We start from the raw sequence: 20,474 nt of genomic DNA, 5'->3' as shown, positions 1-20,474 counted from the left end.
ATGCAAATGAAATTAAAGATTCACAGATTATTTTTAGCAAGGTGTTAGTTCCAGTGGCCTGGAAATTTTTCTCTCAGGTATTGATATTCTGTAACCCTTGAGAATTCAATTATATATAATCAGACATTTCTCTCCTTCCAGCTCCACAGGGTGTGATAATATGCCCTTCATACAAACTAGGAAAAAAACCCTCTCTATGCCGGTGGGTACCTGTCTACCTCTGTACATTCACTATAAACCAGTCATTCTCAAGCATTAACATGTATTAGAATCACCTGGAGGGTGTATTAAAACAGAGATTGCAGGGCCCTTCCTCAGTTTCCAAATCAAGACATCTGGGGTGGGGTCTAAGAATTTGCATTTCTTTTTATTTTTATTTCTTTCTTTTTTTTTTTTAGAGACAGGGTCTTACGCTGTCACCCAGGCTAGAATGTGGTAGTGGGATCATAGGTCACTGTAACCTCCAACTCCTGGGCTTAAGCAATACTCTTGTCCCAGCCTCCTGAGTAGCTGGGAGTGGCCCTCCTGAGTGGGCCACTGTGCCCAGCTAATGAGAATTTGCATTTCTAACACATTCCCAGGTGCTATTGATGCTGCTGGTGCGAGGACTACTCTTTGAGAAGTAATGTCTCCAAGAAGGCAAGGGATAGTAAGCTGGACAAGTTATTTTCACTGTGAACCTAAATAACAGAGAGAAGTTTTCCAAAAGAAAATGGTATTTATTTGGGACTAGGACATCAAAATGGGACTAAGCATGCCATTGTAAACTTTGTGTGTATTGAAGGAGGAAAGGAAGACGAATACTTTTAAAGGAAAAATGAGGAGGATTACATAATCACTTGGAGATAATTATCCCTGGCTACAAGGATCAATAACAAGGGTGGACAGGCAATTGCTGGGCAAATGTCCTTGCAGAAGTATTTTTTTATGTAAGATTGTGATGGCCCTTGTATAAGATTGCAGTTTTTTCAGAGTCTTTTGTAATAGTTTTTATCGGGCATTCATGCATGAGAACCCTCACTTCATGGCCTTCCTTGGCTCTTTTTCTCAGGGTTTTGTTTTTTTTAACACAGGTGACTCCATTTTGATTATGATACCTTTCATATCACATAACTGATCTTCTTTGTCAAATTGCCATTTCAGAAAAATTACCATTTTAGAAAAATTGCCATTATAGAAATGGTCTTGTAGTGGCTTTAAAAGAACTATTGTTTGTACTCTTTAATCTTTTGGTCTTTCAACATTGGCATTTAGCCAATATTGCTTAATACAAACCAGTAACTTATGTGAATACAATTTTTTAAAGTAAATTTTTAAAAATGTTTAATTGACATAATTATATGTTTATGAGGTACGTATATTTTGATATATGTATACAATGTGGAATAATTAAATCAAGCTAATTAACATATCTGTCACCTGACTTAACATTTTCTGTAGTGAGACATTGAAATTTACTCTCTTAGCAATTTGGAAATATGCATTATTATAACTATAGTCACCATGCTGGGCAAATAGATCTCAAAAACTTATTCCTCCTATCTAACTGAAACTTTGTACCTTTTGACTAGTATCTCGCCATTCCCTCCCCACTCCCACTCCCACTCCCACCCCCAGCCTCTGGTAAACCACTATTCTACTCTCTACTTCTATGAGTTTGACTTTTTTAGGTTCCACATATCAGTGAGATCATGTACATACAATTTTCAGAGCTGTCTCATGTGGTTGGGCTGGCTGCAAAAGGAAACCTGGCTAAGGAGGTGGGTGGGGGCAAATCTAGCCGGTACCTGACTCAACAAGCCTTGCATCCAGGTAGGGGCTGCAGCTTTCTACCCAGAAAAAGGGATACCTTTTTCTAATTCACACAAACCCTAAACACTTTCCACTGAATGAGAGTGAATTCTTCGTATTAAACACTAAACCTCTTGCTCTTAGAATGACTACCGGAAGCTCTCCATGCAATGCAAAGACTTTGTAGTGGGTGTGCTGGATCTCTGCCGAGACTCAGAAGAGGTAGAAGCCATTCTGAACGGAGACCTAGAGTCAGCAGAGCCGCTGGAGGTGCCCAGGCATAAAGCTTCATTGAGCCGTGTCAAACTTGCCATTAAGTATGAAGTCAAAAAGGTGAGTGGGCCCATTTTCATCCAGCACCACAGTAGAATAAACATGTGGTGTCAACTATGTCATAATCCCAGGAAATTTTTTAAAATAAAAATGGAAGCTATTGATAATTTTTTTTTTCTTCACGACAGATGAAGTGAAGAATCATAGTAAAGTTTCCAGTTAAATGTCTAGCTTCTGGTCCTTTCTACTTTTTACCCATTGTGGGACCTCGGATAAGTTATGAATCTTTGAATTTCGGTTTCCTCATATAAAAGGAGGAAAATATCTCTTACCTGTCTCAGGGATTTAGTGAAATTTAAATAGATTAAGATATGCAAAAGCACTCTATAAACTTTTAATTATAATACAATTAATAATGATGATACTTATTATTTGTATACACTTTTGTAAGGCACTGTTACATACATTCGTATGTTAATCCTTGCGGCAAGCCTATGTTAGTGTTTATTTTACCTATAAAATAGGTAAGATACATGATGAGGTTTCTATTCTACAAGGAAACTGAGGTTTGTCAAGCTTAATGACACGTCTTAGGTCACACAGCTATGGAGTTGGTCATGCAGGTGCCAGAAATAAAAATGGTTATTTTTTACTCTGATTACTACAGAAAAAAACTGTTATGTGTATCTATTTGCTAACTTGCATGGGGCTTTTAAGTAATTTATGAAAATTATAGTTAAGATGTTTCACAATAATACAAATCTCAGTTATACAGAATCTGACAGTTTATACATGTAAGATTTCTCTTTTGTACTTTGAGAGAAGCTGATAAATCACAAAGAAGTAAGCTGTTATCAGGAATAGATCTGGTTTTAGGGACTGGTCAATCTACATACAGCTGAGTCTTCTGTGCTTCCCGCAGTGTGTCATGATACTTGAGAGGACCGGCACTAGAGCCAGCCTGCAGGGGTTCATGCCCTGATGTCACCAGGCATTCCCTGTGTGACCATGGGCAAGTCACCTAACCACCTAAGCCTTGGTCTGCTCATTAGTAAAGGACAATAATAGTACCTACTTATGCAATTGTTTGAGGATTACATGAGATAATGCATATAATTAGCACAGGGTAGTACATGGTGATTGTTTAATAAGTATTAGCTAATAACATTTCTACATTATGAAACTTCACATTCTGAATGATGACTTTTAAGCAAATTCAATCTTCAGTCATCAAAGGCAGTTATCATACTCCTTGTACTGGTTCCAGTCCTTAGTAGCAGACCATAGCCACTCTAAGCAGGAAGGAGTTTGATAAGGGATACTGGGGAAGCTCACAGAATTCTAATGAGAGGTGGAGGAACAAGCTGATCTGATCTGTGCTTCCAGAAACCTCACCCAGAACTAGACCCAGAACTGACCTGGTAAAGGAGTTTCTGTGGCCCAAACAGAACAATTCTGCCTGTGCTACAGATAGCTGGTTCCTGCATCAGCAGAAAGGATGCTGTGAGTCATACCTGTTATCATATGACCCCTCCCACTGGTCAAAATGCCTCTGATCAGTGGAACCAAAGCCAGTGTTTGAACCCAGCAGCAAGTAAAGATGAAGAAATCTCTCTCTCTCTCTGCATACACACACACACACACACACATACACACACACACACACACACACACACACATGTTACCACAATGTAGAGAACTTCCACATGTAATGTTTACAAGATTTTGGTCAGCCATTAATGACAGATCTCCCCTCTTAAGACAGTCAAATGTGAAGATTTTCAGTAAAGATAGAAATAAAATAACTTTTCAAGGAAATTATCAGTTACAAGATAATTAAATCGGCTAGACTTTCCTACTCTCAGAGCATTCTTTCTAGTTAAGGTTCTGCTGTACTGAGGGAAAAAGATAATTTTGAACAAGATTGAGGCCAGGCACGGTGGCTTATGCCTGTAATCCTAGCACTCTGGGAGGCCAAGGCAGGAGGAAAGCTCAAGGTCAGGAGTTGGAGACCAGCCTGAGCAAAGAGAAAGACCTCATCTATACTAAAAATAGAAAGAAATTAGCTGGACAACTAAAAATATATATATAGAAAAAATTAGCCGGGCATGGTGGTGCATGCCTGTAGTCCCAGCTACTTGGGAGGCTGAGGCAGGAGGATTGCTTGAGCCGTGGAGTTTGAGGTTGCTGTGAGCTAGGCTGATGCCACGGCACTCTAGCCCAGGAAACAGAGCGAGACTCTGTCTCCAAAAAAAAAACAAAAAGATTGATAGTAAACCATTTTTTATAAAACCATCTTGGCATATATTCACAGATCTTGCAATATGTATTTATTCTCTTTGGCATCTGAGAGGAGAGAATTGATTTCAGTTGCCACTGGTTTTTTATCATTGCTTTAAAAGTGTCATATTAGCAGAGATAGCTCATCTACAGATGTGCTTCTGTTAACCAAACTGTCTTGACAAGTGAATGTCTTCCTGCATGTTAATTTTAAACAAATGGTGTGTAGGTTACAATGTATGAGGTGTCGTTAATAATAAATTTGCTATCAGTCAACCACCAGAAAACCAAAAAAAAGTATTTAGACTGACAGGAGATGTAGGACTTTGTAAGCATTTCTGGTTATGTTTGTTTTCTGCTACAAAAGGAATATTAGTTAAAGTCTTTGACTTGGAATCTTCACAATAATGTATATAAGAACTCTATTCTGTAATGCACCCAAAAGTCCCAATTTCTCCTTTCTTTCTTCCTCTCCAGGGCTTCCTTCATTTTCACTCAACACTCACCCATCTCCACTCTAGCAAGGAGGAAGAATTTTACCTCGACCCCCTCCTGCTGCTTCCTTTTTCTACCATCTTATTTCTAGTCCCCAAGCAAAACGACCTCTTGAGTTACGAGGATGCATGAACCCTACCCAATGTGGCATAAAGGTAGTCTATGGCTACATATGAGCCATTGGGATTTCAAACTAACCTTGTATGTTATGGATTTCCCACCCCACCCCAACCCCTATAACATAATAAACTCATATTTATTCAAATCAACCCATAATTCCACCAAGGAAACGAGTTTTATGTAATGATAGCTGTGTAGGCCCCATATGGGACTCAGGAAGTCTCTCTTCTGCCTCCTGCCCAAGATCTACCACCAGCTCTGGTTCTGAGTCTGTTGGCTTCTATCTGGGCTCAGAATTCCAGAGCTCAGGTCTTCCCTAGGAATCAGAACATGAGTTCAGCCCAGGCCTTACAGGGCTCAGTGACGCTTAACTCACAAAATGAATATATAAAAGACCAGAATAGGAGATATATGACCATGAATTTAATGTCTGTGTTGGAAAGGGCTTTCTAATATAAAAGCAGCAGAAACAATCTTAAAGCAAAAATATAAAAAATTGACCACATACAACTTAAAACCTCTGACTGCATCAGAAAGAGCATAAACAAAAAAGTGCAGGGCAAATTGGGAAAAATGTTTTTCTCTTTGCGTATTAAGAATATCAATCTTTATAAAATAATGTGTGCCTACCCACATTATTTTATAAAAAGAGAATGGAATAGAGTGGAAGATGAAATTTGATTTTCTGAAAATGGGTACAAGAAAATTAACTTTTAGGCAAAAACACTAATTTTGTCCAATTAGAATAATGGATTATTTGCCCCTCCCCCAAAGTCTTGAGTTATAATTCTGACTATATCTCTGTCCTGCCCTGCAATGTGAAGCTGAACATAAATCCTCCTCACTTCAATAGAAATAAAAAGAGCTCTACCTACTTCATAATGAGCTATGCCTATTGTAAGAAAGTTCCTGACAAAAGGTACTAGAACTTGGTAGACCATTGAATCTGGACAACTGGACTCTCGAGAAAGAGCAGAACATTTCCTGCGTTCTTCCTCCCTGCTCTCCTGTTTCCTCCATAGTGGGATTAGGTTTACTGTAGAAAATTCACCTAAAAAAGAGACATGTAGCAATATAAACAGATTGAATTACCCATAGTGTATCTACTTTCTGTGCAGAAAGTGTGGGGGGAAACCCAGAATTTGAGAAATGCATTGAGAGAGCGTTAAGTACTCTGCAGAGCCTTTCGGGTGAAAGCACTGGCAGACACGGTCCTGACTCCTGCCCTATGCAGCCTCTTGTCCTGGTTTGCACTCAGGCACCAAGAGATAAAAGATTATTTTGCACTTGACAAGTTCAAAAATCCAGAAAACTTGTCTAATGTAAGTTTTTACTTTATATTTCACAATTCAATGAGCTTTGAAAAAAGGTGCATTGTTCAGTTTTTATTCACAAGAATATTTTCTTTTAAATTATATGAATTTTGGCTCTAACAGTGTCATTAAAAACAAAAACAGAGTGTTTCTACCATGTTTTTGCACAATAGTATTCCCATGAAGACAGTTCTTGTGAAGGCTGATTTGATGAAAAGAACAGTGTAACATGGAGTTTTCTTTAAGTTTAAAATTAAATTATTTTCCATACCTGCTTTGATTGGTGGTTCAGTTTAAAATCTATTAGTCATCTGGAAGAGGAAAAAAAAAGTTTGTAATGAATGCTATGGTAGTTTTGTTTCATTGAAAGGTTGATATTTTCTTGTGTCAAACATTCTCCTTTTCAATCAGAAAACCTCAAATAAGAATATTATTTTTGTGATGACTTCAATTTGCTGGTCCACTGAAGTTGGAAAATGGCATACAAATTTTATCCAGCTGGCCATGACTGGTATGGTAACATAAGGAGATTTTTCAGAAGGTAAAACAGTTTTAAGGGATAAAGGTCACTGCCCTATTTTGAAGTCATTGAAAAGAGCAAAAATCATCTCCTAGAGGGATTAGCTTTTTTTGCCTTCACTTGCTATTACTGGATTGGTTTTACTTTTTTTTTTTTTTTTTTTAAAATGCCCCTTGTATACTTGAATTAGGATTTAAATCACTGGAAGAAAATATGTTTATGTGAATTAAAAAGAATCAACAGAGTCCATGAGGTGGTATATTATAATATTATTTCAAATAAGAAAAGAGTAGAATTAGTAGCAGGCCTGTTAAGGTGAATCTTAAAGTGTGACTGGTAAAATGCAAACACTACAATTTTGGCTAGTATTTAACATATAGTGTTTGCCCTGTGTTATACAAGTTACATCAAGTCAAAAATTGATCAACCCATGTGTGCCATATGAAAAGGTTTGATTTCCATCAAATCTTTGAAGCTGTGAAATTTTTATATAGATGTAATTAATGCCATAAAGCACATCTTCGAATTTAAAGATTAGCCCAAGGAGAAGGAGCAGGTAAAAGGAGTTCTATTACAACACTAATATTTCTGTCCTCAAGAGTTTAAAACCTGAGAAAGACCAGTGTCTTAGTCCATTTGTGTTGCTGTAACAGAATACCTGAGACGGGATAATTTATAAGAACAAAACTTTATTTTCTCACAGTTCTAGAAGCTGGAAATTCCAAGATCAAGGCACCAGCAGGTTTGGTTTTCTGGTGAGGGCTGTATCCTTCAGAGGAGAGAAATGCTATGTCTTCACATGGCAGAAGAGCAAGCTAGCCAACTGCTATATGAAGCCTCTTTTATAAGGGTCTTAATACCATTAACAAGGGGGGAGTCCTCATAGCCTAATCATCTCTTGAAGGCCCCACCTCTTAATACTATCACATTGGCAACACCATTTTGGAAAGGACACATTCAAACCATGGCCACCAGACACTCACAAAAGGGAAATTTGTCCATCAATCCCATATGGACACATGCCTACCTGTCTCTTAACTTCATGGGATTTTGTGTCATGTAGAAACCCTTGGCTCATTAAAAAAAAAAAAAAAAAGTGCATGGTTGACTTCTCAAGTGATAATCTGATTTGATGTCATTATATGCTCCTCTAGTTTTGTCTGAATGTATCATTACCTGTCCTAAGCCTAGCCTGGCCGCAGTCACCAGTAATATCAAGGATATCTTTTATTTGCATCCATCTAACTTCTTACATATGCATATCCTCCAAATACCAAGACAGTTAGATCAACATTCAAATTAAGACTATTTTAAATTCTGATTGGGTCTCTTGACAAGCATTTGAGTTCAAGTCTCCAATTAAAAGATCTTATTTTGCACTTGTTCAGAGTTTCTTTCTGTGTGCCCCAGAATGACTGCTTATCACTTAATGCGACACGGTTACTCCCATTTTTGTTTTCTTGTACTAATACAGTGCCTGGCTCCTAAGAGGGACTTAAGACATTTTGATGAGTGAATGAATGAATGAGATGGACATTCATAAACTGTAGAGAGAGGTATGACACAGGAAGGAAATGATCCAAATACAGTACGGGGACAGAAGTGGAAGTTTGAAGTTCTCAGCAAGAATCCTAAAAAGTCATCACATAGACCCATGAAGTCTTCAGCCTTGACTATATCCACACATTTTATCAGTTCAAATAAGGACTGCCTTGGTTTGTGACATACTGTTTTCAAAATCAGAACCTTGGAAAAGTCACAAAATCTTGGGTTTGGAGAGAAGATCTAATATATATTAATATTTAGCAATTAGCAATGACTACTGAACATCAGGACCTGGGATTTTTAGAACTGAATTAAAAGGAATTTATAAGATAAAAATATGTATCTTACTCAGTTTAGGCTGCTATAACAAAGTACCATAGACTGGGTAGTTTATAAACAACAGAAATTTATTTCTCTCAGTTCTGGAGGCTAAAGTCTGAGATCAGGATGCCAGTATGGTCGAGTTCCCGGGAAGGCTCTCCTCTGGGTTACAGACTTCTCATCTACCCTCACGTGATGGAAAAAAGAGCTGGACATTTCTCTGGGGTCTCTTTTATAAGAGCGCTAATCCTATTCATGAAAGCTCCACCTCATGACCTAATAATCTCCCCAAAGCCCCACCTCCTAATACCATGACTGTGGGGATTGAGATTTCAATGTATCAATTTGGGAGGAACACAAACATTCAGTCATAACAATATGCTTTTCCACATTGAGTCACTGAGCAAGAAAAGATAGCGTCTTCTTTGTAGTACTTTAAACCCCCCATATACAGGAGAGAACATCCACCCGTCCCACTCCATTGTTGGTTTGCCCATTCAATTTAAGGCAGAAAGTTTGTCATTTTGATCAAGTTTGATGACTTGACTAAGTTCTTTTGCTATACATCATAGAAAATTACTTTAAGATTCTTCAAATACATAAACACTAAAGACTTAAAATTATAAATGAGAGAGCATGTAATAAAGCAACAATCTTATCCCACCTAAACTACTAGTTAGTATTATTGCAAAGAATTCAGTTAAGTATTTCAACTCTAAATATCATAAATGTCTTCTTACCACCTCTGTTAAATTCTCGTGCACAGTGGTGCAGGGGCAGCTGCCAGAGTGGTCATCAGTGGACTTCCCCAAGAGGGGGTTGCATGCCAGGGCAAGAATGGGGATTTGAAGGAAATTGTGTCTCCATTGCCTACCCTGAGAGATGAGACTCTTTTTTTAAATTAAAATTGCTGATGGGGTGTTGGGGAGATGTAAAAAGAATTGCTGATGGGAATCTATGTAGCAGTAAGTGGAAACCTGCCCATTTCTTTGTAGGTGTGCTATTGATAAATAACCAAATTGAGGAATTGCCTGGAGTTACCAAGAATCATTAGAATCATTCACTAGCACTTGACTAAAGAGGAACCCTTTGACAAATGGGAACCTTAGCTGCTCTCTTTGCCTTTCCTAGCAAACGTTTCCAAAAACATTTCATGGGTACTTCCTAACAGGTTCATTGTTATTGTTTATTCTGTTTTTTAGAAGATAGTGATACCTTGATTTTTGTGTTGCTAAGAATCTCCTTTTGAAAAATATATTGGCACTCATAATTGATTTTTTAATGACTCTTAGTAATTATCAAGCTTGGACAAAGCGCATGTGGCCATTCAAAAAAGGCACATCTAGCTACAAATGGGCACCTTTGACATAGGGAGCTTTAACCTTTACGTGGGCCTGACTACAAATACATTCTGCTACCTGCATAAGGACAGGGCCTTAAAGAAGTCCCAGTCCTGGCCGGGCGCGTTGGCTCACGCCTGTAATCCTAGCTCTCTGGGAGGCCAAGGCGGGCAGATTGTTTGAGCTCAGGAGTTCGAAACCAGCCTGAGCAAGAGCGAGACCCCGTCTCTACTAAAAATAGAAAGAAATTAATTGGACAACTAAAAATATATAGAAAAAATAGCCGGGCATGGTGGCGCATGCCTGTAGTCCCAGCTACTCGGGAGGCTGAGGCAGGAGGATCGCTTGAGCCCAGGAGTTTGAGGTTGCTGTGAGCGAGGATGACGCCACGGCACTCTGGCCTGGGCAACGCAGTGAGACTCTGTCTCAAAAAAAAAAAAAAAAGAAGTCCCAGTCCCTCAAAATGATGCAGACAGATGACTTAGCAAAATCAAATGGAAAAAAAAAATTGAATGGCTGGGCTGAAATGAGTATAATTTGCTCATTTTTCATGATTAGAACTGTAATTATTAAAGAACTGTTGAAGATAAATGTTTGTGTTCTTTTGACCTTTTGATAGAGGAAGCAATGAAAGAGAACAGATTACAGAAATAGGAGGGAAGCAGCATTTCATGCCAGTTCCTGGAAACAGCATAAAATCTGCAGGTTCATTGACATTTTTTCAGATCTTTTGTGGATTTGCAGTAATAGTACATACATACACATAGGGTACATCATGTATGCCTTTTTCATTCATGTAGCATTTTAGGGGTTGCTCCTGAAACTTAACACATTTCTCTTTTAGCTATAGTCTAAGATAAACCAAATAACATTTTTTCCTTTTCCATTTTGAACTGAATGCAAGTAAGCTGAAGGCAGCAAGATGGGACACATTTTCACAAAAGAAACCAATTATCACTCAGATTCCACAGAGGGAAAAATGGAGGAAAGGCAAAGAAGAATACTATCAGAACCTTCCAGTGCCTGCATTCTGGGAAAATATGCATTAATATCTTTAGGATGCACATGTATTCAGTAGCTGAACTGTTGACAGTGATAGGGACCTACCCCTCTCTCTCTCTCTCTCTCTTCTTCTCTAACTCTCTTTCTTTCTCTCACCCAACAGTTTGTGGCTCACCCCAACTGCCAGCAGCAGCTCTTGACAATCTGGTACGAGAACCTCTCGGGCTTGCGGGAACAGACCATAGCTATCAAGTGTCTAGTTGTGCTGGTCGTGGCCTTGGGCCTTCCATTCCTCGCCATTGGCTACTGGATTGCACCTTGCAGCAGGGTACTGGCTTCCTACACCTGTTTCCTATGTGATTGGTGAACCGTGTCCCTTTTGTATAAAAAAAGAAGAAACTTCATACTTAGGCTCTTATCAGTTTTATCCTGAATGTTAATTGATTGAAGAACACGGATTCTGCTTTTTAATGACTGGATCAAATCAAATAAGAATGAAAAAGGATTTGGTACTAGTGGAATAGATCACATATGCAGGCATAAAATACTTAGGCTTTTAAGATAAAATCCCCGTGGTAGACAGAGAGGAGAAAAAGCTGCTTGAGTGAAGTAGCACTGGTGCCAATTTTATTGACAGATTAGTAAGTAAAATGTCGACTGGGCTGGCTGTGTAAGGAAAGAGGAATAGATAGCCCTACTGTAGTAGGATCAAGAAACAGTTAACCTGGGAACTAGAACAGCAACTCACTTGGACTTGTTAGAAGAAATCTAAGGCTGAGTGCATTAAGCACAATTGAGAACAGTGGTGTTATCCAAAGTCTTCAAGAAAGTACATGTCGGGTTCCCCTAGCCCTTTGTTCCTTCAGAAAGTTCTAAAAAAGCTAGAATAGGGGTTTGGGAGTTTTGAATTTTTTAGATGGTTTATTTAGTTTTGCTTGGATCGTTTTGTTCAGTACCTTTAGTCTCCTCTCAACTTGCCAGTGTCAAGTCAATTTATTTGTGCCTAAGAGATCCCTTAAACAAGATGTGGAAAGGAATACTAGTCATGCTAACGGAATCTGTATCAGGTTAATAAAGGGCACTGCCAGAGAGAAGGAGCTGTTCCGAGATCCTTTAATCCTGTTTTTATATCCCGAAATCTGGTTTTGTTTAAATCAGAGGTAGTTTCAGGCAAAATGAGTCAAGGCCACTTACAAATGATCCTGGAAATCTGTCAACTCTCTGGCTCAGCAGTCTCCCTGGCAGAGTCCTGCTTTGCAGGCGCCATATACGTGCAAGAATATCCATCTGTCTCACTTCAGTGTTGAGTTGCCCATGCAATTTAAGGCAGAAAGTTTGTCATTTTGATCAAGTTTGATGACTTGACTAAGTTCTTTTGTTATGTATCATGGAAAAGTACTTTAAGGTTCTGCAAATAAACACTAAAGACTAAAAACTGTAAATAATATACAAGAGTATGCAATAAAGCAAAAAATCATATCCCACCCTAATAATTTTCCTTTCTGGAGGAAATGAATTAGAAACTTCAAGTTTAGAAGTGATTGTCTCTTAGGGCAGCTGAATGAGTTAAGTTCGAAGTAGGCATTTTGAGGTCCACTCATTTTTTCTCTTTGCTTGTAAAAGTGCAAGTAACAGTGTGGTGAGCTCTGCTGAGCAGAGAAGGGAAACGTGGGAATTCATTTCTGGAGCCCGCGTTTATAGTTACGGCATACCACCTATCTTACAGTAAAGGCAACATAACAAGAATCCTCCACATATATCCCATTTTTAAGATAGGCATGCTGCTTTCTTTTCATGTTATTTAAAGTTTTAAAAGATCAACCTTTAGAAGAAACAGACTTGGCAATCCCCAAGAAATCTCTATGTGCTGTGGATAAGCTATTCCAAGCATGCCCTCTTTGCAGCTGTGTAACAGCAGAGTGATGTGTAAATGTGTTGTTGTTTATTTCTCTGTGTCTAATATGGAAAATGTGACATTTGTCCATGTGCATTCATGTTCAATCCCAGAAATGCTTGACATTCTTTGATCTTTTGTTGACATCAAATTAAGGTTCTGGACCTACAAAACATTCGTTTGAAGTTGCAGTCTTAAATGTGAACCTCAGTACTTTTTAAGGTCACAGACAGATGAAAAGCAGGGTCGGTGTATGTAGAATAGAGAACTTATTTGATAACTCTCCCAAATGTACCTAATTCTTGGACTGTGGAAACCCTCGGGACAGGAAGAATTGTTTTTCATTTTTATTAGAACGTGGGACTTTTAAGGACATTATATCACAGGGGATTTTTAAGAAGTCACCTTAAAATAATTATAAACTGAACTTTGGAAGTGCTTTTGTACTATTTACATGATTTTTCAAACTCAGAGATGACTTTAATTAAGTTAACCTACTTAGAGATTTTAATTATTATATATCTCCCTATTTTATGGGGGGTATTAACAGATAGAATATTTATCTTGATTCTAATATTTTCTGCTTTTTTATAGCATATAAAGTATAACTTGATTTTGGAATATTTGGAAATGAGAACTAAAATTTACTTCTGTAGTAATAATTTTTTTTTAATCTTTAAAGGGTTTTTAATGTCCTATATGAGTCTACAAACTCATCATAACATTTCAATTACAAAGCAATAAAGAATTACACAGTACAAACTTTTAGAGTCTTTTCCTAGACCCTAAAAGCCTTGTCTTCACATAATCTTTCATGTAAAAATAAGAGCAGGAACCAGGATAGGCCCTGTGATTTCCAGAAGTGCCTCTGTGAGAATGCAGTCTATCCTAAGACAAATCTTAAGACGTAGAAACAATGAATTTTGAAGACCTAATTAAATTATTTTTGGAGGAAGCATCCATCTGTAAAGAATAGTTTTCACCATATAGAAACAGAAGCAGAATTTTGAGTGTCCTCAATTTCATCTGTTTTTTTAACCCTGTATAATAGTTGTCACAAGCAGAAGCCAGATTTTCTAAAGCAAACCTTTCCCATTTTGTTACAGCTGGGGAAAATTCTGCGAAGCCCTTTTATGAAGTTTGTGGCACACGCGGCTTCCTTCATCATCTTCCTGGGCCTGCTTGTGTTCAATGCCTCAGACAGGTTCGAAGGCATCACCACGCTGCCCAATATCACTGTTATTGATTATCCCAAACAGATCTTCAGGGTGAAAACTACCCAGTTCACATGGACGGAAATGTTAATTATGGTCTGGGTTCTTGGTAAGCCTTTTAAGTACCCTGATTTCTACCAAAAAATAATTATATAAATGACGGTCATTTTCTATTAAAAAATGTTATTATGTCTTATATGGTGACAACATCACCATTGTAAAATAAGCTGAATAGCAAAATAATCAAAAATTTGGTAGCTAGATAATGCTAAAATGTATCCCTTAACACTAAATGAATTTTTTTATGAATACCTTGAGCCTCATCATTACAAACAAACATGTTTTTTTTTTCAGAAATCTAACTTCAATTATTGAACAAAATGTAAGTTTTTAAATGTGACTCACTTTGGTAATCAATCATTTAATTGAAATAGTTGTGAAATAACCCGGTAGCTATAAGGAAACTTAACTGATGACTAAATAACTTTTATATTGCTTTAGTGCCAAAGATTTTAGAAGAATTTTCATTTTCAGAATATTTGTTACTTCACCTCACAATTACATTTTGAAAAGAGGTGTTAAAGTAAAAATTTGAAGTAATGCAAGAAACAGGATTCATTTTTCACCATCCTAATACCCAGAAGTTGGAACCGATTTTTGTCTATTGATTATGAATCCAGAGTTGTTTTTGTATATTTTTTCTATTTCATCCATTGGGATTCTTGGTATTTTCTCATTTCCTGAATTAATAGGTTAGTTCCTTCTCTAGTTCATTTACTCCTGTGGCCTCAGCCTGGGTCAAGTAATTATTTTATGAATTTTACTTGAGACACAACATTTCTTTTTAAAATTCCACAATATTTTCCCCTTATATAATCAGGACAATTTGTTACATTGGAATGTTTTGACTTCTTGTCCCAGAATGGCATTTTCTGCTTTCAGTTTCTTCATAATGTCTTAGAACCTCCTACTTAAGGATATTGTCTTTTTCAAATTATGTTAGTCACTTCCTCAGCATGAAGCGGAAATGAGAGGAGAAGTTAGGGGCATGATGTAAGTGTTCGTGGACGATTGGGAAATTGGTCTTATTGTTAAAAATCTTGGGGCCTTATTTCTTCAGTAATCACTATGGTTTGATAACTGCATTTTCTTCTATGCTCCAAAAGTCTTAAAAGGCAAAATCCTTCTACTTGAAGAGCCTTGCTGGTTTATTTCTTTCGCTCCTTCCTGCCCTCCCTCCACCTGTATAAGAATAGAGACATTTCTGGTGCCACTTGTAGTACTCTGTTTCTCCCAATTCCAACTTGGTAGGAATCATTTCCTTAGTGGAAGCTGCTGCTTCCATTTAACTCTACCCAGGGCTTTGGTGAGTGGACAGTCAGGGACAGTCAGTCGGTGCTTTGTGATGCCTAGTACAGTGCTTTGTAGACAGGACGTTTTAGAGATGTGGCCTGATGGGGAACAAAATAATGGCTTCTCAGTCTAAGCTATAAAACTAACCCGTACCCTCCATATTTGTTGTGGCAGGAATGATGTGGTCTGAGTGTAAGGAGCTCTGGTTGGAAGGACCTAGGGAGTACATTTTGCAGTTGTGGAACGTGCTTGACTTCGGGATGCTCTCCATCTTCATCGCTGCTTTCACGGCCAGATTCCTAGCTTTCCTTCAGGCAACGAAAGCACAACAGTATGTGGACAGTTATGTTCAGGAGAGCGACCTCAGTGAAGTCACACTCCCCCCAGAGATACAGTATTTCACTTACGGTAAGTCGTTAGCTGCAAGGCCCTCTTAGGTTTCAGGAAGGGTATCGGAAGCCCATTTTGGAAGGAAAGTCCAATTAAGAGTATGTTTAATACGAGGGGTGTGTTGAATGTTTATGGACAGTGGAGAGAGACAGCATGAGCTTTGGAGCTTTACAAAAGTAGATTCATATCCAGGCTATGATTCTCCCTTGCTGCGTGGCCTTGTTCAAGTTAATTTGTTTCTCCGTGCCTCAGTTTTCATACCTATAAAAAGAAGATTTTGCAAGGTGGGAGAAAATTACCTTTAAGCCTAACAACATAGTTACTCTTAGAGCAGGAGCCTGTCTTGGTTAGGGAAAAAAATAGCTTGATAAACTGCTTGATGTGGAAGGTGAGCGCCTGACTGCATGGATTCGAAGAGGTAAGATGGTAATAGGTGCCGAACTGCTCTGCAGGCAAAGTGAACAAAAATTCAGCAGAGGCAGGAAGTGGTGCTAAAGTGACCATGAGAAGGTAAGCTCTGGAGAACCAGCAGAAATACTGGAGAGGATGTTGTGCTTTTCACATAGCATGGAATGGGGTGCGTGCCGAACTCCTCTATATCACGAAGAGCAGCTGCCATCCAGTATGCAAAGATACTGATGCCTTCCTTGCCCAGCACAAAGCCCTGGTGATGTTAGCCCTGCTTCCCCTGAGGCCAAATTGAGGAGCTGCAGTTAGCAAATTTCATATAGTTGTAAAATCTTAAATCTGGAAAAGGCTTTAGAAAGTATCAGCGAATCCTCATTTTATAAGTAAGGAAACTCAGGCACAGAGTTTAAATGTGTTTTTGTTGTGAAATACAACTCTTTATGAGTGTAATTTGGGCTTAGTTGTTACGAGTACAAGCCATGTTAACATTATTGAAGGATGGATTCCTGCTACAAAATATAAGATGTAAATTTCACACATTGTGAAATTGAAACATGTATCTCTTAACGTCAGCAAAGATTTTTATGTACCAAGGAGACCCATTCAAATGAGCAAATGATCACCATTTGTAATTAAAGAATTAAGTTAGATTGTATTGATGTGTGATATATATATCCTGTTTCGTAATCTGTTTACTTAAATTTATTCGTGTGTATTTGGAGCCTATTTGGAGGAGAATTTATGATTGGTTTTGATCGAATTTTTAACCTTTCAAAGTCTTGATTTCTGCACCTGTAAAAAGACGATAATAATAACATCAAATCCATAGGGTCACTGAAAGCAGTGTCTGACACCTATTAAACATTGAAGAAATATTCATTTTTGTTGTTGTTCCAAATGTCTACAATGCATCCATTCTTTTGGGAGTGACTCAGTTCATACAAAGTTAACGTAGTGTTTCACCGCCAGGTCTGCTACAAACTTAATAAATGACCTTGAAAAGGCTGTTAGGGGTCCTCATTCAGCATCTGTATCCAAAATTTTTTCACTTCAATGGCGTTTTACGTTTTCTAGGGACAAATTATATTGCTCAGATATCATCAGCGCCATTGTGATTCAGTGACATTCTCACTCCTTGCAATATGACATTTTATTTGGATAAACAGTTAGATGAACTAATTTCCCCACAAAATATGGAAAATAAGTTTCACTCCAGCTGTGCCTATAGGATGACAAAATACTTGGTCAATAACTCTAACAACTTAGGGGGCAAATCAGTCAGGTCAGTTGTTTTGTCATCCTGGTCACAATCTATGTGTCTATGAAGTCTTTTAAAACCTTTCTTCAACTTTTATATTTTATTCTGTTTCTGCTCAATGTAAGTCAACTTAGTATCTTTATAATGGTATTTCCTCCACTGAAAGTAATGTAGAATTTATGTTTCTGGTTTAACGTGAAAAAATAATGCCTGAACAGTTATTAATAATTAAATCTAGAGTAGTTTCAACTGAGATGATAACTACCTACCTATAAGATAGATCCTATTTAAGGTATTTACTTTGAATAGTTAGCAATGAATAGAAGGCTCCATTTTTAATCTCTTTCTTTCTTTTTTCTAGCTAGAGATAAATGGCTCCCTTCTGACCCTCAGATCATATCTGAAGGCCTTTATGCCATAGCTGTTGTGCTCAGCTTCTCTCGGATCGCGTACATCCTCCCTGCAAATGAGAGCTTTGGCCCCTTGCAGATCTCTCTTGGAAGGACTGTAAAGGACATATTCAAGTTCATGGTCCTCTTTATCATGGTGTTTCTTGCCTTTATGATTGGCATGTTCATACTTTATTCTTACTACCTTGGGGCTAAAGTAAATGCTGCTTTTACCACGTAAGTAAGACATCTTATTAAAAAGGTATCATAAAGAGAAATTTTAACAATTCTAGATGAAACAAAGGAAAAATTTGAATGATTATAATAAATATGTTTTTAAGAGCAGGAAAAAAAATCCATTAAAAACAGTTAGTGCTTGTATGTGATTACATTTCTCCGAAAGCTCATCTCTGAGCTTAGTGAGTGTCTGACCACAGAATGGATCACAGTTTTGAAAAACTCTAGACAAAACTGGCTATTTTAGGAGAATGGGATAACAAATTTCTAATACTGGGGTCTCTTACATTATGTATGACATTAAATTTGGTTTTATCATTTTGTAGCCAGTACTACTCTTTCGAAAAAGAAGCTTCTGTTTTAATGTATTTACTGATCAATACAGGGAGTTGAGTAAGGGGAAATTATCACTACATGTTTCACAGCCCACTAGAACAGTTCTACCGCTTCCTTCCTTTGATCATACTGGTTTCTGCACTGAAGACCCAACTCCTCCATGAAGTCTTCCTTGATTAGGCTTCCTTAGTCATTGTCCCTTTAAGATCCCTCAACACGGAGACATCCAGACTGTGAGGGCCTTTCTCAGCCACTGGTGTTTGGGTGTCACAGAGGTGGGGCACTCTCTCTGTGTTGGAGTCCTCCCAAGTGGGGATATCATAAACCCTCCCTGCTCTCCGTTTGTTCCCTAAAATGTAACAACTAGAAACAAACTACACATTTAATAAGTTCCCTGTTGACTAAAGTAGAATATCAAGTCCTTGCAAGCGTCTGGATTGTTCTGAAATGCATTTTCAAAATAGTTAATATAGAATAGGTCTTAGGGGTGAAAGAGACTTGAAACTCATTTTATTATAATGAAGAAAAAAATCTGTTTTAACCCAGTGGAGAAAGGACAGAATGATCCTACACCCAGTGCCACTCTTGCTCCCTTCCTCCTTTTAACTCTATGGTAACTCACTTTATACATTACATTTTCCTCACTGTTTTGTTTTGGAAAGTGGCAACATGATGTGGTGGAAAGAACCTAGGCTGGAAAGTCAGGCAAACCTGGATCTGAATGCATTCTCTGCTAGTTTCTAGCTGTGGCCTTTGATTAAGTTACTGAACATTTCTCAGTGTCAATTTCCTTCTTTTTAAAATAAGCACCATAAGGTTTAAATAAGGTCATTGTGAAGATTATGTAAGTTAAGTTATATAAAGCCTCTTGCCCACAGTAGGAGCTCAGAATTGCCAGTGTCCTTTCCTTTTTTTCCCTCATGCACACACGTCCTCCATATAGATTCGAAGAGAAGTTAGTGGCAGGAAGGTTTGCCAAGGAGCAAGAGGAAGGGGCAGGAGAATTTTGTGATACAGTTAAATAAACAGCGGGAACAAAGAGCTTGTGGTTTTTCTTAGTCCCCTATCAGCGTCTATGCTATAACATCATGCAATCAAACGTTCCGTAATAAAGGGTAACTCTGTAGGAATAGAAACCTTTCTATTCAACTCTCTATCCCCAGGGTCTAGCAAAATTTCTAGAACATAAGTGCTCCATCAATATTTTTTCTTTTTTTATTTCAGCATATTATGGGGGTACAGATGTTTAGGTTATGTATGTTGCCCTTGCCCCGCCCCCAAGTCCGAGCTTCAAGCGTGTCCATCCCCCGGATGTATCAATATTTTTTGAATAAATAAATTAATAAATAAGCTAGCACTTAAACCTACAAATCTATAGAATTCATTGTTATTTAGAATCTGCTATAACAAATTTTAAAAAGTACTATTTCCACAAATCTTTCTCTGGAAAAAGACTTATTTTGAACCTTTGTTTAAGATGGAATTTTACCTATGTCACTGTTTAAGGATTATTTATTTGGTTCACCGATGAGTGATTGCAACTTGGTTATATGACAAAATCAGCCAAATACGTGTTGCCAAAGGTCATTTAAAGCAGCAGGCCCCAACCTTTCTGGCACCAGGGACCAGTTTCGTGGAAGACAATTTTTCTACAGATGACGGGGGGAATGGTTTGTGGATGATTCAAGCGCATTACATTTATTGTGTACTTTATTTCTATTATTATTACATTGTCACTCGCCACTCACTGATGGGTTTTTTTTTGTTTGTTTGTTTTTTGGAGACAGAGTTCTCGCTTTGTTGCCCGGGCTAGAGTGCCATAGTGTCAGCCTAGCTCACAGCAAACTCAAACTCCTGGGCTCAAGTGATCCTCCTGCCTCAGCCTCCTGAGTAGCATGGTAGCACGTGCCACCATGCCTGGCTAATTTTTTCTATATATTTTTAGTTGTCCAGATAATTTCTTTCTATTGTTTAGTAGAGAACGAGTCTCGCTCT

General features: G+C 38.0%; 1 protein-coding gene across 2 annotated transcripts in view; it reads left to right on the top strand.

Moving 5' to 3' along the window:
* The window catches only part of TRPC3 (transient receptor potential cation channel, subfamily C, member 3), an 81,336-nt gene that overhangs the window by 45,015 nt on the left and 15,847 nt on the right, over positions 1–20,474 (top strand). Inside the window, exons 3-7 of one of the 2 annotated variants that reach the window (XM_012650407.1) lie at positions 1,936–2,124; positions 11,164–11,328; positions 14,001–14,217; positions 15,636–15,869; positions 17,879–18,143. In XM_012650407.1, coding sequence (XP_012505861.1) covers positions 1,936–2,124; positions 11,164–11,328; positions 14,001–14,217; positions 15,636–15,869; positions 17,879–18,143 — 1,070 coding nt within the window. The remainder of the gene's footprint in view (positions 1–1,935; positions 2,125–11,163; positions 11,329–14,000; positions 14,218–15,635; positions 15,870–17,878; positions 18,144–20,474) is intronic. The other variant, XM_012650408.1, reaches the window with a different exon arrangement.

This window comes from Propithecus coquereli, unplaced genomic scaffold (assembly GCF_000956105.1).
Source record: "Propithecus coquereli isolate 6110/MARCELLA unplaced genomic scaffold, Pcoq_1.0 Scaffold323, whole genome shotgun sequence".
NCBI lineage: Eukaryota > Metazoa > Chordata > Mammalia > Primates > Indriidae > Propithecus > Propithecus coquereli.
The sequence above is the reverse complement of the archived record's forward strand: the minus strand, read 5'-3'. Positions and strand labels throughout refer to the sequence as shown.